The sequence below is a fragment of the Amia ocellicauda genome, chromosome 16, assembly GCF_036373705.1.
Source record: "Amia ocellicauda isolate fAmiCal2 chromosome 16, fAmiCal2.hap1, whole genome shotgun sequence".
NCBI lineage: Eukaryota > Metazoa > Chordata > Actinopteri > Amiiformes > Amiidae > Amia > Amia ocellicauda.
The window spans coordinates 30,385,492-30,408,902 of NC_089865.1; the positions used below are offsets into that span (position 1 = coordinate 30,385,492).

The 23,411-nt window shown below is 38.6% G+C and overlaps 1 protein-coding gene across 3 annotated transcripts in view; it reads left to right on the forward strand.

Annotated features, from left to right (window-relative positions):
- Positions 1 to 29: 29 nt before the first annotated feature.
- Positions 30 to 23,411, forward strand: part of LOC136711562 (baculoviral IAP repeat-containing protein 1) — a 28,548-nt gene continuing 5,166 nt past the window's right edge. The window contains exons 1-14 of one of the 3 annotated variants that reach the window (XM_066687895.1): positions 30 to 324; positions 2,155 to 2,743; positions 3,271 to 3,370; positions 3,905 to 3,986; positions 6,072 to 6,126; positions 8,805 to 8,936; positions 9,363 to 9,480; positions 9,794 to 9,860; positions 11,818 to 11,872; positions 13,766 to 15,877; positions 16,122 to 16,286; positions 18,658 to 18,816; positions 20,977 to 21,063; positions 22,028 to 22,192. In XM_066687895.1, the coding sequence (XP_066543992.1) occupies positions 304 to 324; positions 2,155 to 2,743; positions 3,271 to 3,370; positions 3,905 to 3,986; positions 6,072 to 6,126; positions 8,805 to 8,936; positions 9,363 to 9,480; positions 9,794 to 9,860; positions 11,818 to 11,872; positions 13,766 to 15,877; positions 16,122 to 16,286; positions 18,658 to 18,816; positions 20,977 to 21,063; positions 22,028 to 22,192 (3,907 nt within the window). In that variant the 5' untranslated portion in view covers positions 30 to 303. The remainder of the gene's footprint in view (positions 325 to 2,154; positions 2,744 to 3,270; positions 3,371 to 3,904; positions 3,987 to 6,071; positions 6,127 to 8,804; positions 8,937 to 9,362; positions 9,481 to 9,793; positions 9,861 to 11,817; positions 11,873 to 13,765; positions 15,878 to 16,121; positions 16,287 to 18,657; positions 18,817 to 20,976; positions 21,064 to 22,027; positions 22,193 to 23,411) is intronic. The other 2 variants (XM_066687896.1, XM_066687897.1) reach the window with 2 other exon arrangements.

The following is a 23,411-nucleotide window of genomic DNA, read 5'->3' on the forward strand; positions in this document are numbered from 1 at the left end:
GGAAGAGGTGTCTCCACACAATGTCTCCTTCCTTGAATTGTGAAACATGTAGATCCGCCTCCAGCACCCAGACCTCCTTTCACTCTCAGATGAACTTCGTAATTATTGCCAACTGTTTAACGTATGTAGCCTATGCGTATAGACAGTGATGGCTTTCCTGTGTTGATTTATTATTGATCCACCCAGTGGAAGTTACAACCTAACAGTTTTGTTATCGCTTTTCGAAATGAAATACATATTCAGTTAATATGATTATAGCACATTGCTTTTGCACCAAGAGCTATTTGCCTTTTGCAGTCATGCATGTACATTGAATACAGACAGGTAAGGGCACGGTTTCGCTGTTCGTGTGAGGCGATGTGTGTGAAGGACCGCGTCGCAGATGTCGGCCAGTTTGTAGGTCGTGTGAATGTATAGGTTACAACTGATCTTTAACCAGCGGCCCACGTACAGACTGCGACTGCTGTTTCATACACGTCACCACACATTTCAGCTAGGAAATTAACGACGGGCAATATTTCGTTCACCTTTTTATTGTATTATTAATAAGTGCACCAGAATAAATAATTGAGTGGTAACTCGCTACATTGCTGTCAAATGTATCCACACTATTGATCTGAAACCAGCTTATTCTGTGATTCTTATGTCTGTGCATAATTCACTAATTAAATGTGGCGTGCTCCAAGCCTCAATTAAACTGTACCATACTTATCTGGTGTAATGTCCCAGAATATAATTGCACTACGCCACCCTTATTGGAGGTTATATATAAGGGAAAATGTATTTAACACATACTAAAACCACCCCACACAGGATGATATAAACGTAGTAAAAAATGTGCTCAATGCTTTATTCACACAAAAAAAAAAAACAATTAATAAATAGAGCAAATAAAACGGCCAGACAACATTTAAAACAATGTAACAAACACACTGGGTTGGTAAGATATAGATTAGTAATTTACATTCAGCAAGGCGATGATATACCAAGTTCAAGGTAAAGTGCAAATGCAGAAATAGTAAGATATAGATTCGTTATTTACATCCAACCAAACTATGATCTAATTTCAATGTAGTAAAGTGCAAATGCAAGAATAGCAAGCTATAGATTCGTCATTTACATCCAACGAGGCAACTAGAAAAATAAGTTCAAAATAGTAAAGTGCAAATGCAAGAATGTATCAATTAGAAACGACTTGCACACTGCGTCATATCCAAAGGTCTTGTTAAGAGTTTGCAAGTTCTCCTTTTGTAATTGCGCAGCTAGCAGCAATCTTCATCAAACCAAGAGAATCATCGAAAATAGGAGTTTAAACAGAACAAACTAATCTCAATGTAAAACCGAAAGATATACACATAAGTGAAATCAAACGCCAGTACAAATACAAAAGAATAACAAGCAACTAAACGGTGCAAATTAAAATAAAGAAGACCAATAATGAAAACAACTCGTTAGGATAAAAACACATTCAATTACCAATTGAATGCATTCAGATTTCTAAAATGCAACTGCTTAACATCACAAAAAGAGAATAATAACATTTACTTTGGGCAACCACAGCCAGGATGCGAAATGCACCACCCAATCTTGCCTTATAAATGGACAACATTACGATACTAGTATATAGATGTGATTTAACAGAATATAATACAATACTTAGGCGATGCAGCCAGGCTTACTAACAACAGCACAAACCAGCACTGCTAACTGGCCCCGTGTCTAAGATAACAACCAGTTTAAATAGCAACAACCTGACAATCATTCAATTACAAAACTGGTTGTAATTAGGCAGCAATGCATACAACTCTGAGAGAATCTATTAGTTTTAGATTGTAGCCACCTTCTACATTAACTTGAGTTATGTTTCAATGTTTCAACTTAGTTCAGTCAACTTCAATGTTTAAAGTTGAAGCAAAATCAGTGTTTGACAAAGTCTGAAATTATATAATTAATAAATAGGTAGGGTTTCATAAACAACAAACTGTATTTCTTTATTCTGCTACAATCCAGAGAATGAAAGTTTGTTTTTAGGTAGACCATCCTGGAATAATGAGGTCAGAACATAGGGACACTTAAAATGATTTCTTCTTTTTCTTCTTCTTCTTCTTCTTCTCCTCCTCCTCCTCCTCCTCCTCCTCCTCCTCCTCCAATTAGATCATGGATGTACAGAACATGGAACCTGCAAGTCCTGCAAGCCAGGATCCCGACAAGTCCTTTGAATATGACCCAAAGGACTGGGCTCTACAATGCCACCCCTTTCTGAATTTCTCGGCAAAAGTAGTTACCCAGAACTACGAACACTGTCTGAGAAGAATGGTCAAAGGTGGACAACAGGGGTACAACTGCAAGATGAGAAGTGAGCTGACCAGGCTGAAGTCGTTCCAGGGATTCTCTGGCCTCTCCCCCTTCACCACAGAGGAACTGGCCAATGCTGGCTTCTTCTCCCTGCAACAAACAGCAGTGGTGCAGTGTTTCAATTGCGGACTGATCATAGGCCTCGGCAGCTTCCAGCCCCCCCGAGAGCTGCATCTCAAGTACAGGGAGGACTGTGGCTTCCAGAAAGGGCTGGACGTGGGAAACATTGACAAGTATAGCGTGCGGGTCAAAGTGCTGGATTCGGAGGTGAAAGAAGTCTCGGTGAACTGTAAAGTAGAGAGAGGCAGGTTTGAGAGCTTTGCATCCTGGCCCTTCTATTGTGACACGGAGCCTCTAATCCTCGCTGAATGTGGCTTTTTCTACACAGGTAAGCTATTTCTCCTGAGTTGTTAGTATGACAGTATACTAGCTGACCGTATAGCCAAGAGATCACTGGCCTTTCCAAATTGTGACATCCAATTGTAAAGTGCTTAAAGCTTTGGCTTCATTTTCTTCCTGCTCATCCCACATTAAAAGAACATGGTAAATCAGTGAGTTAATGTACAAGGTTGATGTAGTCAGACTACTGGCAGGACTTATAGTACATTTTTTCTTGTCCTTGTTTCTCTGCAATGTTTTACAGTATGGATGTCCTGGTAGGGAGATTCTCAAAGCTATATATATTTCCCCTAAAATGTGAGGGAATGATATGTTGCTGTCCATGTTGAACACTGAAGTAATTAAATGGGATTTATATTTTGTCAACAATGGGAAAATATGTTTAACTGCGGAATTGAAATACAAAATACTCCCAGGAAAATACTTTATGACAGTACAAAAAAAAGATACTTCTTTACTCAATCATCGACTCTTCATTTGTTCCTGTTGTATGCATTCATGCTGCTCTTCTTCCAGGTGTTAAGGATTATGTGCAGTGTTTCTCCTGTAGGGGTGTGCTGGGAGACTGGGAGGTGGGCAGTGACCCTTGGAAGGAGCATGCAAAGTGGTTTCCACAGTGAGTAACAGCAGCTGTATAAATACAGTGAAAACGCAAAAAAAAGCTGAGAACACTAAAATCGATAGAGGACACAAAAAATTTGGATTTGAAAGAAAATGTGTTCTTGGTTCTTTTTGGTCTGGGCAACCATAGTTTTGCAATAGAATTTGGTCATTTTAGAGTAGGGTTGGGTGAGTGGGAGAACTGCAATGGCATAAATGGTATAAATGCAAGTGGGCTTTCTGTTCTGCAATCTGACAGTTTATACAGTTTAAAAGCAGTTTAGTACCAAATGTCATTCCAGCTCAGTATAGATGTTTTATTTCTTAGAAAAGCCTAAAGTCTTTCTCACAGTAATATAAAAATTGATGTTCTTATTCTATTGTGATCTTACTCTAAAAACAAGTGAAACCGAGACAGGCCATGTTAACAGTTTTACCATATTAATAAATTACATGCACAAGGTGAATGGGCTTTTCCTGTTGTGTTTGTGATCTTGAAAAGCAAATTCAGTTGCACATGCATTTCAATACTAAAGATTTTCGTTTTTAGGTGTGACTACATCCGCACCAGGCTGTCAGACAGTACGATCTCTGAAATTGGACGTTCTTACATTGGTTTTCATGGACTAACAGTATGTTTTTTTTTTACTTTTAACCAATTGTAACTGTAGTGGTTTTAGTCAATCTCAGGATACACCGCTGAAGAAGTTTCAAGTTTATTACAGAAAACATAAATACAGGTTAACCCGGAGCCCTCCTCTCACATGAAGTGAGGAAAAGAACTCAGGATGTGAGTTAGAGAAGTCTTTTTGCATCCTCAGATAGACAATAGGTTGCAGTCTTATCTTTCAAAAGTGATTGCCTCTCATTAAAATACAGTTGTACAAAATAGTTTACCACATACATAATAATTAACACAGACCTAAGTTTGATACTGTTGAAGAGTTTGAGTTGATTGGTGATGATCAGCGTTCTTCAGGCAGCAGCTGTTTATCAAATACATTGTTTTAAGTCCTTAATCATATACCTGTTCCCCAAAACACACAACTTTCATACTGTTTAACTGTTTGAGCTGATTGAATATCCTAGAAGGCAGTGGCTGAATTAATTAACGTTAAGGCCTTAGATGATTGAATAATTCTAAAGACAGTAGTTCATTGAAATAATGAAAATACACGAGCTGATTGAAGTAATGTCTCGGACAGTAATGCATTAAGAACTAATAATTAAAGTAGCCCCCACAACAGAGTAAGTACAAATGAATGGCTGCTTTGTAGACAAAACTGAATGAGCATCATAAAACTATTAATAATATAAAGAATATACATAATAAAATTTCATTTTCCCACTACATAGCCAATTTAAATTAATCTAAATCTAGTTTAATACAACATTTTGTGGAAGCAAAATATTTTGTATATACTGTGAAGTATTTATAAATCATTAAAATATTAAGAAGCTCGTAGATTATACTGAAATGTAATCATACTTTGTTGTAGTAATGTTTTATATGCCACAATGCCAAATTAAATAATTTGGGCACAGAAACTAATTAATGAATACATATGCATTCATATAATGAGGATGTTGTGTGTTTTGAGAACTTCTTTTTGTAGTGCTGCTCTTAATTATTCATGTTTCTTTTTCCAATATTTATTTTTTTGGAGCTTAATTTATAAGTTATGTTTTTATTTATTGGCTTTTTATAATCCTCCTTGTTTGAAGTGCTGTGTTTTTTTTTTTATAAACATAGCTTTAGACAAACAAATGTGTTCTCATCTTTCTTATGTTGTTTCAAGGTAAACAATTGATTTGGTCATATGTACTACCGGTCAAAAGTTTTAGAATACCCCCACTTTTCCAGTTTTTATTGATATTTAAGCAGTTCAAGTCCAGTGAATAACCTGAAATGGTACAAAGGTAAGCGGTAAACTGCCAGAGATTAAAAAACAAAGTTTAGGTTACCAAAAACTGAAAAATAATATACATTTCAGACTTATAAACTGTGTTACTACACCCTCTTAAACATTATTTGGCAGTGTTATGCGCAGCCTCTGTGGATAGAAGTTACACTATATTCCTACAATGCACACATCATTTGAAACCTTATTCTCTTGGCTACTTTCATTCTCAAACACATTCGATTTACAGTTTCCGTGTCACCCACCATCATTCAGAGCCCAGGGGGTAAACGCGGACTCTGCTCCGGGGGCGAGTCTCATTCAGACGAACACAGATCACTTGGTTTCGATCGGATTTCTTTGCAAATAGAAAAAACATTATATATAATAAAACACATTTTTCATATCAGAGAATGCTTCACATTGTTAGAAAGCTGAGTCTCAGCTTTCATGGGATACCAAACACTTGGCAAACAACATAACAGTGAGGAGTACACATGGGATTAAAGAGAAGCACATGGATATGGTGCCTTTTTAAGGGTACCAGAGGAGTTTGTCAGCTAAGGGATTAAATTTTCTTAAAACGATTCCATGATTTATTTTTTATCTCTAATTGTTTATTTGTTCTATGCTTTAATTTCAGAGTATATTGAGACACTAAACTGCGTACATTTCAATGTGTGTTCTAAAACTTTTGACCAGTAGTGTATATGTTATAAAATAATGATTAAATTAAAATATATTTGTGTAGAGTGGTATTCTTTATAAACACTTCAGTCAAACATAACTGATTTCCCCCCTTCAATGTTGTTTCAGGGTGAACATTACATTTCCTGCATTGGTAAGAATGGAGAGACTCAGTGCATAGAAGGTGAGTTTAGACCTTATACGATTCGATCAGATCTCACCTATTCTACTGCAACTCCATATTTACTGCTATACATTACACTAAACTGAAAATGTTACTAGTTCTCGTTCAATTTGACAAAAGCCTTCAATGCATTATCAGACATTGCCATCATGCATACAGGATTCAGCTTGTTGTGTCAAACCTATAGTACTGTACCAGTTAACTAAGCAGTTTGTGCTGGAAATCCTTGTCTGATAATTTGCATATCTTATTATGTTATTGTGCCCATCTTTTAATTCCATGCAACATTCTTCTTATTGTTATTATTCTGTTACTATTATTATCTAAACACAAATGTGATACAATGACAGCTTTCAAGGAGAGAGCAGCCATCTAAAGATAAGATATCAAACCCATGATTTAAGTTATAAGAAACAATTGGGAAAAACTTGGTGTCAAGACCATGAAGCTAGGAGGGACAGGGATGTGGAGGACCCAAGTGCGGTGAGAGGTGGAGGTAGTCAGAGACCGGCTTGAGGTCAAGTACCAGCAAGACAGGGCAAACAAAGGTATGGCAAGAGGCGTAGTCATGGTCAAAGGCAAGGGTTCAGTGGATCAGGCAAACAGGTAGTTAAAGTGAAATCCAAAAGATGAAAACATGAGGAACTGGCAAAGGTAGGAAACACAGGAGATCAGTAGCAGAGGTAAATACTCTGAAATGTAGCTGCAAGGCAAACAAGGATTTGTACTGAATGCAAGCTGGAAAGAGATGTGTACATATACAGGAGCTGATACACGGGTAAAGACAAACAGGTTTGGTAGGTATTCTAAATGATTGAAGTGATAATTAAACTAGCAGGAAAGCAGAGACCTGAGAAAAGGAGTCTGGCAAGGTTATCGCAATGGCAACCTCAGGGGAACTCCACCGAAAATCCATAATTTCTCAGGTTATTCTATAAGTAAATCAGAGATCGAAAAATAGGCTGTGGCGTCACGTGGGTTCTGGAGCTGCTTTGCTGGAAGGCAATGGGGAAATTCAGAAAACTCAAAAAAATCATGATTATTTTATTCAAGAGACTGCAGTGTAGGCTACAGCTCTCTTTCAAGAACACGTATGCTCAGTTCGCACTCTGCTTTAGCCTTCACGGCAATTCCTTGAATAAAATAATAATGTAAAATAATAGTGACAGTTCTGGGTGGTGAAATAAACTTTTTATTGGGGCCATCGAATGTGCATAAAATGTTTGTTTTTAATGATTTTCTTGACTTTTCTGAATTTCTCCATTGACTTCCAGCAAAGCAGCTCCAGAGTTAACACCCACGTGACATGATGGCCTAGTTTTCAGGTACATAGAATAAGCTGGACATAATAAGCTCACTCCACAGAATATGTTTCTACAATAACCAGGATTGGAGTTCCCCTTTAAATGTATTCAGGGGCCAAGCTTGTTTCTTGTGACTTGACCAATGGGTTTGAAATCTTCATGGGGGCAACATATATCTTTAATGAAACTGAACATTCTGTTTTCCATTAGCACAACTGTACCTATGTAGTATAAATTAAAAACATGAAATAGTAAAGTAACTTGTTAAATATTTTACTAAATGTTTTGTATTTATGTTTATACCAAAATGATTGAATAATGGGAATTAATGTTTTCATGTTTCTGTATCTTATACAATACCAAATGCATTCTTATGAAGTTTCCTTCATGCAGAGAAGAAGCCAAATGGCATTGAGAAAACATTCCTTGTTTAAAAAATAAACTGTCAGTCGCTCTTTCTATACTATCATGCCAGTATAATGAACCCAGAAAGCTCAGAGGTATCCCACTTACCTAGGTTTCCAATAGAAAGAGACAGGTCACTGTGTATTTGAACACACCTATATTCATAAAGGCTGCATAACATGACTCTGATGGAGGACAGTGCCCTGTCTAGATGCCTAATATATTCCATTTGCACCACTTTTACAACAAGATTGTGTAAGCCATGTATGAAGTTCGGCTTTGTGTATTGCCCCGGAGAGGCCAGGTGTAGTAGTTTGTGGCTGATTTTAAATGTTTTAACCAAGTCCATATAGAGTATAGATGACAAAGAAGTCTTTGAGAAAGTTAGGGTGTCTCATTGATGTCAATGTAGTTGCCTAGCAACGAAGAGATTAACCTTCTATATGATATAGTATGTTCTTTACGAAATCTTTAGACAAGTCTTCCCGACTGTCTGTCTCCAGAGTGATTCGTGATATTTGTATAAAGTGATTTGGTATAATTGCAATGAAGTCAGGTACTGTCTCCCTATCTATTGTGATCATTTCCCCCAATCAACACAACAACTACATTCATAATCCCTCAGAACATTTTTCTTAATGACATAACAGGCACATCAGTACTCATTACACTGCTTATAGCATTCCGTTAGGATTACGGGATGGGGGTAGGTTAATTTAACATTTTCTTTAGTATATTTTAGTTCATATTGTCTCAATCAGTAATTGTACATATTATGAACAATATTAGGCTTTATAAATAGTTATATTGTGTGTAGCTTTTATATACGTGTTATGAAGGCTACATAGCTGTGTTTGTTACAAGATGACTCTTCACGCCTGTCCATTGCTCAATACATACATTGTGTATCATTAATTGCTTGTTTAATTTTTCCTTAAAATCTGAGCTCAAATCTCACTATCTATACAGCCACCTTGTCAGAAGACACTGGTCTGAATTTTTTTGCAAATAAAGATTTGCGAATGGAGACCTTCACTCAGTGGCCAAGTGATTCACCTGTATCTCCATCAAAACTGGTCCAGGCTGGATTCTTCTTAACAGGTAAACATTTTAAGAAGTCTTGAATTGTGATACTTCTTCTTTGTGCAAGGACTGGCCTAATATTTATGTTATATATTATATATTTCTCCTTGTGACTTCAGAAATTGCAAGCTGCTGTTGGTCAGACCACACTTCCTCCACAAAGCAAAATATATCTATATGTTGCTACCGATGAGTGTCTTGAATTGAAATAATCATAATAATTCTGTAATTTACAACTCCAATCTAGTGTTTGTGTGGGTGATTGGTTATTTGAAGCATTTGGGTTTACTCGCTTGACTGATGGAAATGACACCATGACAGAATAGGCAAGACCATTGGACCCTCCCCTTCTAAGAGGGTTGAACGAAGGATCTGCTGCATGGGCAGTGACTGGGGAGAAGGTGGATGGGATTTCCTAGTAACCCAATGAATTGTGGTCCACAGAATGTGTTAGTGATGATGGCTATGAGGAGGTGATCCAGTGTTTCTGCTGTGGGGGCCGAATCTCGCAGTGGGTGGAAGGGGCAGACCCAGTACAGGAACACTGCAAGCTGTTCCCACAGTAAGTCCCACAGTTCACTTTCTGACCTCACTACAGCTCAGAGAGGACCTAATTTAGTATCTCAACTAAATTGTCACTGAATGTATAATTGTATTAAGCAAGTGTATTCAGTGCTATTGCTCAGTTTTAAGAGATTGAGTTGGTTGATAGATGGGGGTTGGGAGGAGGCATTATAAGGTGGAAGGTAACAAGACATTTTAAATAAAGCGCCAGCTGGGCAGTTTTAGGAGGTAAATGTAGGAACTGGCATCTTGGAACTGCTGAAACATTGCCTATTCTTATGTGAGAATCATATCTCTTTGTTTTCTTCCAGATGCCAGTTTATCGCAAATCTAAACCGAACCCCACAGCAAAGTTTTACAGATCCAGATGTCACAAAGGTTAAGCTTTTTATCTGCCAGTTGACATTTAATACTTTTGAAATGTTTGTTCTTTCATTGTTTCACTCTTTTTCTATCTCTTGCTAGTTATTTTTTTATCTGTAAATGTACAGAATAAGCGGTAAATGTGTAGATTTACCAGCTTTTAATGATTGATTCATGCAAATCAAATAATACATAAAAAAACCCAAGTAACATTTCACATAAAAAAAACAAATACAAAATGTACTATTCAAAATAACTGATTTGGCTGTTCATTCAAATATACTATTAGCTAATCTTCGTTCGAGCATGCATTCTGAACCTTTTAATTTGTAGGTTAAAATGTACCATTTAGGACAGTTCTAGAATGCAGATGCCTCCAAACAGGTGTACTGCATGATACAATTAAGCATTAAAATCCTATCATGCTCTGTGGCATGTATACAAATGCTAAGCAGGCCCAGTTGACCTTGATTTTGGATCAAGATGGCAAGAGGAAATTATCTAAGTGACTTTGAAAGAGGGGTCACTATTGGGGAATGAATGGCATGAGCTTCAGTCACAAAGACTGCTCAACTGGCTAGTGTTTCAGTGGGAACAGTGACTGAAGTTACATTTGCCTTTAGATCTATGGGGAAGACATCAGTAAATAGGGTTGGAAATTGTGGTCGAAAGCACACATTCGATGACCTTGATGCTCGTGAATTACTGCGATCTGTAAGGAAAAACAAAAGAGCAATCTTTCTCAGGTGACTAAGAATGTCAATGCAGGACGTGATCAGACTGTGTCAGCCACAATAGTTAGTTGAGAACTACACAGAGAGGGATATTATAGTAGGGTTGCAGTGCATAAACCCCTCATTACAAAGACAAATGCACATCTGAGAGTTCAGTGCTGCACAAACCATAGGCACTGTTTTACAGAGATGTGGAAAAAAGTGATATGGTCCGATGAGTCATCCTTCACTCATGGATGAGTGCATGTGTGGTAACACGAAGAGAATGGTACAGGCCTGACTGCTTGACCCCTACAGTCCGCGGGTCCAGAGGCTCTGTTATGCTGTGGGGGGCATTTTCCTGGCATGGTTTGGGTCCGCTTGTATCCTTAGAGGGAAGGGTCACTGCAAAGTTATTCTGAGTTGATCACCTTTATCCTGTGGTGAAACATTTCTATCCCGATGGGAGTGGTCTCTTCCAGGATGACAATGCTCCCATCCACAGGGCATGAGGGTCACTGAATGGTCTGATGAGTGTGAAAATGATGTGAATCATATGCTATGGCCTTCGCAGTCACCAGTTCTCAACCCAGTTGAACACCTATGGGAGATTTTGGACTGACGTGTTAGATAGCACTCTCAACCACCATCATCAAAACCCCAAATGAGGGAATATCTTTTGGAAGAATGGTGTTCATCCCTCATAGCAACTCATAGAATCTGTGCCAAGGTGCATTGAAGCTGTTCTGGCGGCTTGTGGTGGTCCAACACCTTACTGAGACACTCTACAATATGTTGGTTTTTCCTTTAATTTGTCACCCATCTGTATATGTAGTTCTATAGTTATTTTATATTGTTTTGACAACATCATCTGAAGCCTACAAATATGTATTGCTATAGTGTCATTATTATGTGGTCCCTTTTTTTAAGTTGGTATTGGCTGGAATGGTATTATGTGACATTGCTACCAGCCATATGGAATTCTCTCTGAGCTTTATAGAACAATGCTGCCAAATGCCCCCTTTGTGAGCTTGGTGTGAGACAAATCATAATTATGGAACAACAATGCATCAGTTCACGTGAAGTAAACCGAACCCAGATCCTCTCTACTGCCTGTGGGTGGAGGCGCCATTCTGAAGCAAGGGGGTTATCTGCTCCTGCACCACAGCACTAGAGCATAGTGAATAACTATCATACATTAGATATATGTTTTAATGAATAACACAGTTTTTGTAACCTCCTCTCCCTCCCTTCCCCAGGAATTAAACCTGCATCCTGAAACCCCTGTGGAAGAATTGCTATTCCCTTCATCAGGTGATCAAATTAATCTGTTTTGGGTTTCTCATATACTTACATCTTCTACACAAGGTTCTACATTACAAAGTGCTGCTACAGGTGTTTCATTAATGGTTTTTCAATGTTTATGCCCTGATGAGCTTTAAATAAGTTCAGGAATTCACAGGCAATTTGCAGTATTTCACAAACCTTAAATATACAGTGAGGGAAAAAAGTATTTGATCCCCTGTTGATTTTGTACGTTTGCCCACTGACAAATAAATGATCAGTCTATAATTTAAATGGTAGGTGTATTTTAACAGTGAGAGACAGAATAACAGCAAAAAAATCCAGAAAAACACATAATTGATAAATTGATTTGCATGTTAATGAGGGAAATAAGTATTTGATCCCCTATCAATCAGCAAGATTTCTGGCTCCCAGGTGTCTTTTACACAGGTAACGAGCTGAGATTAGGAGCACTCCCTTTAAGAGAGTGCTCCTAATCTCAGCTCGTTACCTGTATAAAAGACACCTGTCCCCAGGAGCAATTAATCAATCAGATTCCAAACTCTCCTCCATGACCAAGACCAAAGAGCTGTCCAAGGATGTCAGGGACAAGATTGTAGACCTACACAAGGCTGGAATGGGCTACAAGACTATGGCCAAGCAGCTTGGTGAGAAGGAGACAACAGTTGGTGTGATTATTCGCAAATGGAAGAAACACAAAATAACTGTCAGTCTCCCTCAGTCTGGGGCTCCATGCAAGATCTCACCTCGTGGAGTTTCAATGATCATGAGAACGGTGAGGAATCAGCCCAGAACTACACGGGAGGATCTTGTTAATGATATCAAGGCAGCTGGGACCATAGTCACCAAGAAAATAATTGGTAACACATTATGCCGTGAAGGACTGAAATCCTGCATCGCCCGCAAGGACCCCCTGCTCAAGAAAGCACATGTACAGGCCCGTCTGAAGTTTGCCAATGAACATCTGAATGATTCAGAGGAGAAATGGGTGAAAGTGTTGTGGTCAGATGAGACCAAAATCGAGCTCTTTGGCATCAACTCAACTCGCCGTGTTTGGAGGAGGAGGAATGACCCCAAGAACACCATCCCCACCGTCAAACATGGAGGTGGAAACATTATGCTTTGGGGCGTTTTTCTGCTAAGGGAACAGGACAACTGCAACGCATCAAAGGGACGATGGACGGGGCCATGTACCGTCAAATCTTGGGTGAGAACCTCCTTCCCTCAGCCAGGGCATTGAAAATGGGTCGTGGATGGGTATTCCAGCATGACAATGACCCAAAACACACAGCCAAGGCAACAAAGGAGTGGCTCAAGAAGAAGCACATTGAGGTCCTGGAGTGGCCTAGCCAGTCTCCAGACCTTTATCCCATAGAAAATCTGTGGAGGTAGCTTAAGGTTAGAGTTGCCAAACGTCACCCTCGAAACCTTAATGACTTGGAGAGGATCTGCAAAGAGGATCTCCTGAGATGTGTGCAAACCTGGTGGCCAACTACAAGAAACATCTGACCTCTGTGATTGCCAACAAGGGTTTTGCCACCAACTACTAAGTCGAAGGGGTCAAATACTTACTTCCGTCATTAACATGCAAATCAATTTATAACTTTTTTGAAATGCATTTTTCTGGATTGTTTTGTTGTTATTCTGTCTCTCACTGTTAAAATACACCTACCATTAAAATTATAGACTGATCATTTCTTTGTCAGTGGGCAAACGTACAAACTCAGTAGGGGATCAAATACTTTTTCCCCCACTGTATATATTTTCACTCAAGACACTGTGCAAAATTAAATGCTGGTCCATGAGGCCATTCTACTTCACTTGTGATTTTCATAGGTTGCCATTCAATAGCAATGATTCTTATCAACTGATCTTTCAGTTTATTCTGTTTTATTATACTAGGGATCTGTTCTGGTCTGGAGACTCTGGAAGAAAAGACCAGTTGCCTGCAGTCCATCCTCAAGAAAGCCTATTTAAGACAGGAGTTCAGTAGGTCATTTCCATGCGCTGATATCCACATTCCTTTTGATATCCGGTTGGTGTATACCCAGCTAGCAATGGTTACAAAGAACATCAGCAATGCTCCTGTGTCTCAGATAACCCTGACTGATCTGTTGAGGGAACTCCGAAACATCACCGTGATCGATGGGGAGGCAGGGAGTGGGAAAACTACCTGTCTGAAAAAGATTGCCATGCTTTGGGCTGAAGGAACCTGCCCTCTTCTGAGCAGATTTAAGTTGGTTTTTTATACCCCCTTGTGTTCCAGCCTTGAGAGCCCGAGTGAGAGGGTGATCGAAATACTCAGAGATCAGCTTGGCATGAAGGAGCTTCAAATGACCGAGTCAACCTTGCAAAGCTTGATCCAGCATAACCATGATAGTGTCCTCTTCCTCCTCGATGATTTTGGAAAGCACTCAAGTCCTCTCCCAGCCCTGGTAGAGAAGGACCTGATTCAGCAGAACCACTTTTGGAACATCCCAGTCATTGTTGCTGTAAGAACCCAAAGCCTCCACCTCATTCGGAAACATGCTCAACTCCAGGTCACTATCCAGGACTTTCCCTTGTATGGCACCATTCACATCTGTCGGGAAATGCTGTCTTACAACATGAGCCTGGTGGAGGATGTGTACAAAAGACTGCATACACACATCATTCTCCAAATCATATTCAAGACCCCACTAATGGGACTAGCTGCTTGCATTTCAAGAATCAAGTTTCCCAAAAGGGTTTTTGATGCTGTCTGCATTCTCGACTGCTACCTGCAACTTGTTCAGAAGAGTCTAACAGGTCGAACAGAGCGCTTCAACACCACAGTGTCCAGCATCGGGAAGCTCTGCCTTAGAGGGCAGTTTGAAGGCAAATTTGAATTCTCAGGAGAGGATCTTCTCCATGCTGATGTGAAGGAATCTGAGGCCCTGGAGTTGGGCCTGCTCAACAAGTTCAGCACCCAGAGGTTGCGGCCCGTCTATCGCATCATTCATGTCTTTTTCCAGGAGTACCTAGCAGCAGTGCGCATGAATGAGCTCTTGACCTCTGATGTATCTGAAGACCAGGAGCAAAGTCAGAAGTACCTTGGGCAGATTGATTCTGTTGTGAAATTCATGTGCTTTGAGTCCTTCCTGTGTTTCACTAGCAAAATGTCAAAGACATCAGCAACAGTCATCACAGACTTTGTACTTAATGGATTAAACAGAGATACTGCTTTCAACAGTGATGAGGTCGTTAAAAACTTCTGTGTTCAACACCCTCAAGTTAAAGAAGCAATCTATTATTTAAGTTATATGGAGAGCACTTCTACTACATTTACAGATACGTATCTCATAGACCATGTTGGATTGATGCTGTTCGAATCCCCGTATCTCTCCACGTGTGCACCCCTACTGACAGATTTCATGAAGGGGAAAATGCTTGTTATCAGCCCATGTCCTTACTGGGGATTATCGTATTTCATAAATCAGTATCCTGAGAGTGTCACAGGGGTCAAGGGCTTCCATCTGAGCATTTCTCAAGGATTTAGCAACTGGACTGAGGAGATCGAGAAGCCCTTGTCTGCAGGGGAGCTACCAGTGGTCGACGAGCAGTATGCCATTGCATTCAGTGACCCCGAGGACTTAAAGATGCAGAAAGCATCACTTACAGATAATCTGAATTTTGCTATCAGTTTGTTTTCCTCTTTAATTCCCAAGGTCCTCGTCCAGGTATTGTGTTCTGTCCGCAACGCCTACAAAATACCACTGATGGACATTACTATCATTGACACGAGGAAAGTGAAAGAATCTGACCTTGTGAATATGGGTATTCTTTTTTCAATGTCAGAATCTGTAACTCTGGACATATTGCATAGTCCAGGGGTAGTGGAAAAACTGTGGACAGCCCTGGAAGGGAACATGTCCATGGTGAAGAAGCTGAGTGTTGTGGATTTTGCCCTAAATGAAAAAGAGCAGGCCACTCTCCTCTCATTGACCAATCTAACTGAATTAAAAGTGCAGATTTTGAAAAAAGGGGAAGTACCAGGTAATACATAAATATACATATCTCCACCCTTAACCCAACCCCATAAAAAATAAAGAACAAATATTTTTATTTTTATCACTATTATTGAACAAGAAAATAGAGCAGGGCCTGTTTAGCAGTGTTCAGAAACATGTGCACTATGTTTACCACATTCAAACAGACATTTCCTGCATGTGTGATTTAGCTACCATGTTTTAGCACACACCAAGCAAGTTATGTAAACTGCTGTTTTCTCCTTTTGCAGAATTACTGCTTGGGCAATTACATAAATTTAGAAATCTTCAGTCTGTGCAACTGGGACTATGTAAAGAACACATTTTTGATATGCTACCCATTGGGTTCAGCAAGATGAGAACACTCAGGAAACTGCACTTGAGCATTGATGAGAGAGCAAATTATACCATGCTGGGTAAGACTGTGAATGCATCTTATGTGTCCAGCCATTACATTAAAGTATGATATTCATCCATCCAGCACTGATCGGTGTCTTTGGTGTAGGGATACCAAACTAATCAGATTATACTAACTTAATCCACAGGTAGTCTACAATTTAGTATGCTTGATGTGTACACAGTCTAATTGTTTGCTGCAATTCTCCCATTGTCTTCATTTGTATTGTTCTTGTGGTGAACTGAGCTGATTTAATAATGGATATTCTAAAATGAGAGTATCTAAAGAGTTTTCTAAAGTGGGGGGGTAGGACATTCAAATATTAGCACATTTATAATATAAACCATTAATCCATATAAACCAAACAATAACAACCATTAAACATAATCGTTGGCAAGCAATGTCTTCCCATATAGAATAAACCTATATTTTTAATATATGGTATATATATATACAGTGAGGGAAAAAGGTATTTGATCCCCTGCTGATTTTGTAAGTTTGCCCACTGACAAAGAAATGATCAGTCTATAATTTTAATGGTAGGTGTATTTTAACAGTGAGAGACAGAATAACAACAAAACAATCCAGAAAAACGCATTTCAAAAAAGTTATAAATTGATTTGCATGTTAATGAGTGGAATAAGTATTTGATCCCCTATCAATCAGCAAGATTTCTGGCTCCCAGGTGTCTTTTATACAGGTAACGAGCTGAGATTAGGAGCACTCTCTTAAAGGGAGTGCTCCTAATCTCAGCTCGGTACCTGTATAAAAGACACCTGTCCACAGAAGCAATCAATCAATCAGATTCCAAACTCTCCACCATGGCCAAGACCAAAGAGCAGTCCAAGGATGTCAGGGACAAGATTGTAGACCTTCACAAGGCTGGAATGGGATACAAGACCATCGCCAAGCAGCTTGGTGAGAAGGTGACAACAGTTGGTGCGATTATTCGCAAATGGAAGAAACAAAAAATAACTGTCAGTCTCCCTCAGTCTGGGGCTCCATGCAAGATCTCACCTCGTGGAGTTTCAATGATCATGAGAACGGTGAGGAATCAGCCCAGAACTACACGGGAGTATCTTGTTAATGATATCAAGGCAGCTGGGACCATAGTCACCAAAAAAACAATTGGTAACACACTATGCCGTGAAGGACTGAAATCCTGCAGCGCCCGCAAGGTCCCCCTGCTCAAGAAAGCACATGTACAGGCCTGTCTGAAGTTTGCCAACATCTGAATGATTCAGAGGAGAACTAGGTGAAAGTGTTGTGGTCAGATGAGACCAAAATCGAGCTCTTTGGCATCAACTCAACTCGCCATGGAGGAGGAAGAATGACCCCAAGAACACCATCCCCACCGTCAAACATGGAGGTGGAACATTATGCTTTGGGGGGGGTTTTCTGCTAAGGGGACAGGACAACTGCACCGCATCAAAGGGACAATGGATGGGGCCATGTACCATCAAATCTTGGGTGAGAACCTCCTTCCCTCAGCCAGGGCATTGTAAATGGGTCGTTGATGGGTATTCCAGCATGTCAATGAGCCAAAACACACAGCCAAGGCAACAAAGGAGTGGCTCAAGAAGAAGCACATTAAGGTCCTGGAGTGGCCTAGCCAGTCTCCAGACCTTAATCCCATAGAAAATCTGTGGAGGGAGCTGAAGGTTCGAGTTGCCAAACGTCAGCCTTGAAACCTTAATGACTTGGAGAGGATCTACAAAGAGGAGTGGGACAAAATCCCTCCTGAGATGTGTGCAAACCTGGTGGCCAACTACAAGAAACGTCTGACCTCTGTGATTGCCAACAAGGGTTTTGCCACCAAGTACTAAGTTGTAGGGGTCAAATACTTACTTCCCTCATTAACATGCAAATCAATTTATAACTTTTTTGAAATGCGTTTTTCTGGATTTTTTTGTTGTTATTGTTTCTCTCACTGTTAAAATACACCTACCATTAAAATTATAGACTGATCATTTCTTTGTCAGTGGGCAACTGAACAAAATCAGCAGGGGATCAAATACTTTTTTCCCTCACTGTATATATATATATATATATATATATATATAGGTCAAAATGATTTCATTTTTGTAGATTTCCAATATAAGGAATCTATATTAAATATATTTGTATAAATACATCTGTAATTCATATATTTATTGAATATTTTGAAAATATATTGTAGAAATTAAAATTGGCATATATAAATTAAATCAATACATTGTAATGTTTATTAAAATGTTTGTTCCATATGGGTTCTGTTAAGTTCTCCATTGCATAAATGCCCAAAAGTGGAATTGATAATCACAGTTCTTAGTATAATTCTTTGAATAAGCATGCGGCTTTATGATGACTGTGAGAGATCTCTGTTTGTTCTTGTTTTTACACTCCTGCAGCTTGGCTTTTGAAACATTTCACACAGCTTTCCAGCTTTACATTGTATTGCCCCTCCTGTCCTGCTTTACTGGACATTCTGGACTCACTGCCCCATAACAGTCTACAAGAACTGGAGCTGGGTATTATCGAGTTGACTGATGCACAGCTCCAGCACTGTAGTAAGTATTTCCTCTTTTTTTTTTAAGAGCAATGTCACCCTAATGTAGACATCTCCCTATGCTGAAATATACACTTGTTTTTACCTATATGCCAAATCTCATTGATGTCATCAGGTATATATCTATCAGACCTGCGTCAAATACCATTACATATTTGTATTTCTGTATTTTTAATTACATCAAATATTGTTTCAATTATGTATTTGTAAAATTACAAATTGTATGCTGTTTGACAATTACCAATTTACTGTATCTGTATTAATATGTACTGTAAAATACTTTAAAAAAGTATTAATACGTATTAATGTCAGGCTCACAATATGACAGTTCCTCAGATTACCACCAGAGGTCTCCATCACACCAGTTCTAATCTCCCCTTCCCTGATTCTTTGATTCCCCAAACCTCATTATTGAATAATTGCCTGATCCCCTCTAATCATTTAATTAACACCTGTCCTTCAGTGTATATACACCTCTGTTTTTAGTTGTTTTCATGAAGTCTTGTCTGCAATCATAGCAACATTTCAGAGAATTTAGCGATTTATTAGCCAGCTAGTTACTGACCTTTGCTGCCCTTTCTTTGAACCTTTGATATAGTGTTTACCGGCCCCAGACCTTCTGCCTGTTCTTTGATATCACCCATAGTCCTGCACTTGGATCCATCATCCCTGCCCCCATGATCGTAACAATTTGCAAATACCTAAATTTTGTATTTTCACTAGTATTTGATATTCTCTATTTTTAATAATTTGTAGTTGAATCAATGGATTGTATTCGAAAATATAACTTGATTTGTACATCACAACAATGTAAATGTAAATGTACCATTAACAAAGAAGTTAAGGAGTACCTCTCCACCTTCTACCATCTTCTGACCTTCTTCAGTTCTGGAAGACAAATGCTGGGCTGTATCCAACTTTGAGTAAAAGTACTGTTGAATACATGTGTGTTAGCTATGGAGGCCTTTTCAGTAGAGTGCGTGTCTTCATGCCAGAGAGCTGTTCACTGTCAAAGGAACTGTTGGAAACCCTAATGAATTAAAAGTGTAATAATGCAATAGGTTATTTGAATATTTTCATTAAAACATTATAAGGCCTATTATTGTGCAGGTTGGTTATTGAAAGTTGAACTACCTCGTGTAATGCTGGAAAATATCTACCTTGAATACAACACATATAGTCAGTGTTAATCAAAATACTGTTAAAAGTTTACAACAGTTTTTTAAAACTACAACACAAATCTGGCCATAATATGACAGAGTAGAGACTTCTGCAACTCATTTACTTTCAATTGGAGTCTGGATGTGTTGGTAATTATAGACCATATTTGTTGTTGTGATACAGATGAGATTGTATTTTCAAATATTTTTGATATTTTAAATATTTGAATTTCAAATTTGGAAATACATATTTAAAATATTAGCAAATTACATGCCAATACTTTAAAAAAGTATTTAAAATACATCCATCCATCTTCAAAACCACTTAACCTGGTGAGGGTCACCAGAGACGATCCTGGCAGGCATAGGGCACAAGGCAGGAATACACCCAGTATGGGATGCCAGGCCATCTCTGGGCAACACACACAGGGCAATTTAGCATGGCCAATTAACTTACCCTGCATGTCTTTGAACGATGGGAGGAAACTAGAGCACACGGAGGAAACCCACACAGACAGGCACCCCAAGCTGGGACTGGAACCTGGGATCCCTAGAGCTGTGAGGCAGCAGCGCTAACCACCGTGCCACTGTACTACCCGTTTCAAATACATTAAATTAGTAATTGTGAAACAGGATACAATTTATACTTTTTTAATAAGATTTAGGATAGTCTGATATCTATATTGGAGCTATTTTCTACAGTAAGGTTTGGAGGATGTCACCCTTACCCTGTGGAAACAACCTTTGGATTTTATCAGAAATTTGTGACACCCACTTTTGGCTACAGACATTTACTTGATACTGGTTATGTTACTGAGTAGAATATAGAAGCATCTGACACAAATTAAGCTACTAGTGAGAACAGGATTGTAGCTTTCTATAAATGGGAGGGTCAAAGTTTTGTTTTAATCTGTCTCAGGACCCCTGGTGGTACAGGGTCTACATATGTACTTATATAATTAAATAATTCTGTTAAATCACTGTTCACTCTTTTATTTCAGTTCCCAAACTTGGAACATTTAGCAATTTGAAAGTATTGCAGATCTCACATGAAAAGTTTGACAATATGGAAATAATGACAAGCTTTGGTAAGTGAAGCTTAGTGGATAACATGTAGGTCAGTGGTCATGTTCATTTGTTATACTGTCCAAACATAGCTTTGACAAATACAGGTTAAAGAATTGGTGTAACTGATAAATGGTGCAGTGTTTTTAATGATGAACTGGAAGCACAACTTATTCAGAAGGATGATTTTATTTATTTGAGCATGCCTGGGACGGAGTTATTGGGAAACCCCTCAAACAGTCTCTAAGAACACAGGGGGAATTCCCCTGACACTTCATTGGTTACAGCTTGTAATAACTTTTCACAGTGGCCAACAGTAATAATTGGAGGCAGTGTAATACCTTTCTATTGTAATGCAATATTCAGGAAGTTAAATCCTAATATAGTCCATCATTCTGTCTACCATAATCTAGAACACATGGCATAAGCACGTCTTCAAAACCAACAAGAATATCAGCTTGAAATGTACTGTAAATAAACAGGCCTTAGCCCCCATGTCACACTCAATGTGTGTACTGAGACATTTATATTTATATTCTAACCATTTAGAACCATTTAGGGTTGTATCTGGTGAATTATGGATGAATTATGGTGGGACAAACCAGGTAACCAGGAGCAACTGACAAGGGTGAACTTTCACAGTGGGAAACTGACATGGACCAGTTCTTAGATTACACCTGTAGAGCATTCTGATCTTCTCTACTTTATTCTGTGCATTACCTCTCTAAATTAATATTCTCTGTGATGTGTGGATGATTTTTTATAGTGATGTAGTATTTTAGTGTTTCAAAAAATAGAATACTTGCCTTGGATAAAGTAATAATAATAATGATAATAGCAACAATAATAATACAAAAATAATAATATCTGCTATTGATTTCCCAATTTCCATTCCTTGGTCGCTCTGTTGTGGTCTGTATATTGCACACATCAGTTTTGCAAAATGTAATGAGGACAATAAAAGATGTTGATCCTTTCTGTTTGCAGGAAGTGTGCTCAGAGAGCTTAGAAACCTTGAAGTTCTGCATCTGCCTCATGGAAAAGGGACGGAGGCTGTGGTCGAATCTCTTATCACAGCCTGCCAGACTCTGCAGGGATTGAGGTCTCTGCGAATACACTCATGTTTAAATGATGAGAACCTGGTTAGAATTGGTAAGCAGTGGTCCCTCTTGCCTGGTTTCAAGGTTTGATGCACAGTCAGGTGAAAAATACATTTATCAATTTGTTTACAAGAACTGATTTAGTTAACAACACAGTATACATAATCTTACAGCAGCAGGTAATTTAAACATTAGATTGAGCAAACAGACTAGAAGGAAGATCAGACTCAGGGCAGAACTCGTTACTTTAAAATGTAGCTCATGATTCTCTTTGACTTTGGTTGTTTATTTATTTATTTGAAGATATTATTTCCTCCATACCCCATGCACCCCTCCCTATCCAGTTTGTGCTAACCATCAACCTACTCTGTGTCCCATGCCCTTTGACTTTGCTTGACACAGGCTTTCTTGAACTGTAGTAATCTTAGTAGTAACTGTAGTGTTCCCCTGACCCTTGGATTTAATCATGGGGAATGACACATCGTAACACAAAAATAGGCCACTAGATAACCAAATATCTAAACCCCAAATTGTACTCTATTTTACTTTAATATTTAATATTGCTTTATTATTACTACTAGAGTACAGGGACAACATAACTGAAGGATCTTTCACACATCTGACATATCATTTTATAAACAAATATAAATTTAAAATGGCTGATTTAAATTTATTATCAGATCTTTATGTGTGAATTTTCACAATCAAGGTGATTTCACCACAAAGGTTACTACTATTATTTAAATCTGAATGATACTTTGGAGTGATTTAGTTTAGTGATAATCCCCTCCGGATCCCCCAAATCTGTGGTAATATCCTCAGAACCTCCCACACTATAGCAGTCTATATTTGTTAATATCAGCAACATTTGAACATGTTAATTCCGCAGTATAGTAGTCAATTTGCAAGTTGCAATAAGTCTGTTACCAATTTAGTAACTACTTTAGTAAAGTAATTCTACAGTACCTTCATGTAATTTGTATATTATGTACAGTGAGGGAAAAAAGTATTTGATCCCCTGCTGATTTTGTACGTTTGCCCACTGACAAAGAAATGATCAGTCTATAATTGTAATGGTCGGTGTATTTTAACAGTGAGAGACACAATAACAAAAAATCCAGAAAAACGCATTTCAAAAAAGTTATAAATTGATTTGCATGTTATTGAGGGAAATAAGTATTTGATCCCCTATCAATCAGCAAGATTTCTGGCTCCCAGGTGTCTTTTATACAGGTAACGAGCTGAGATTAGGAGCACTCTCTTAAAGGGAG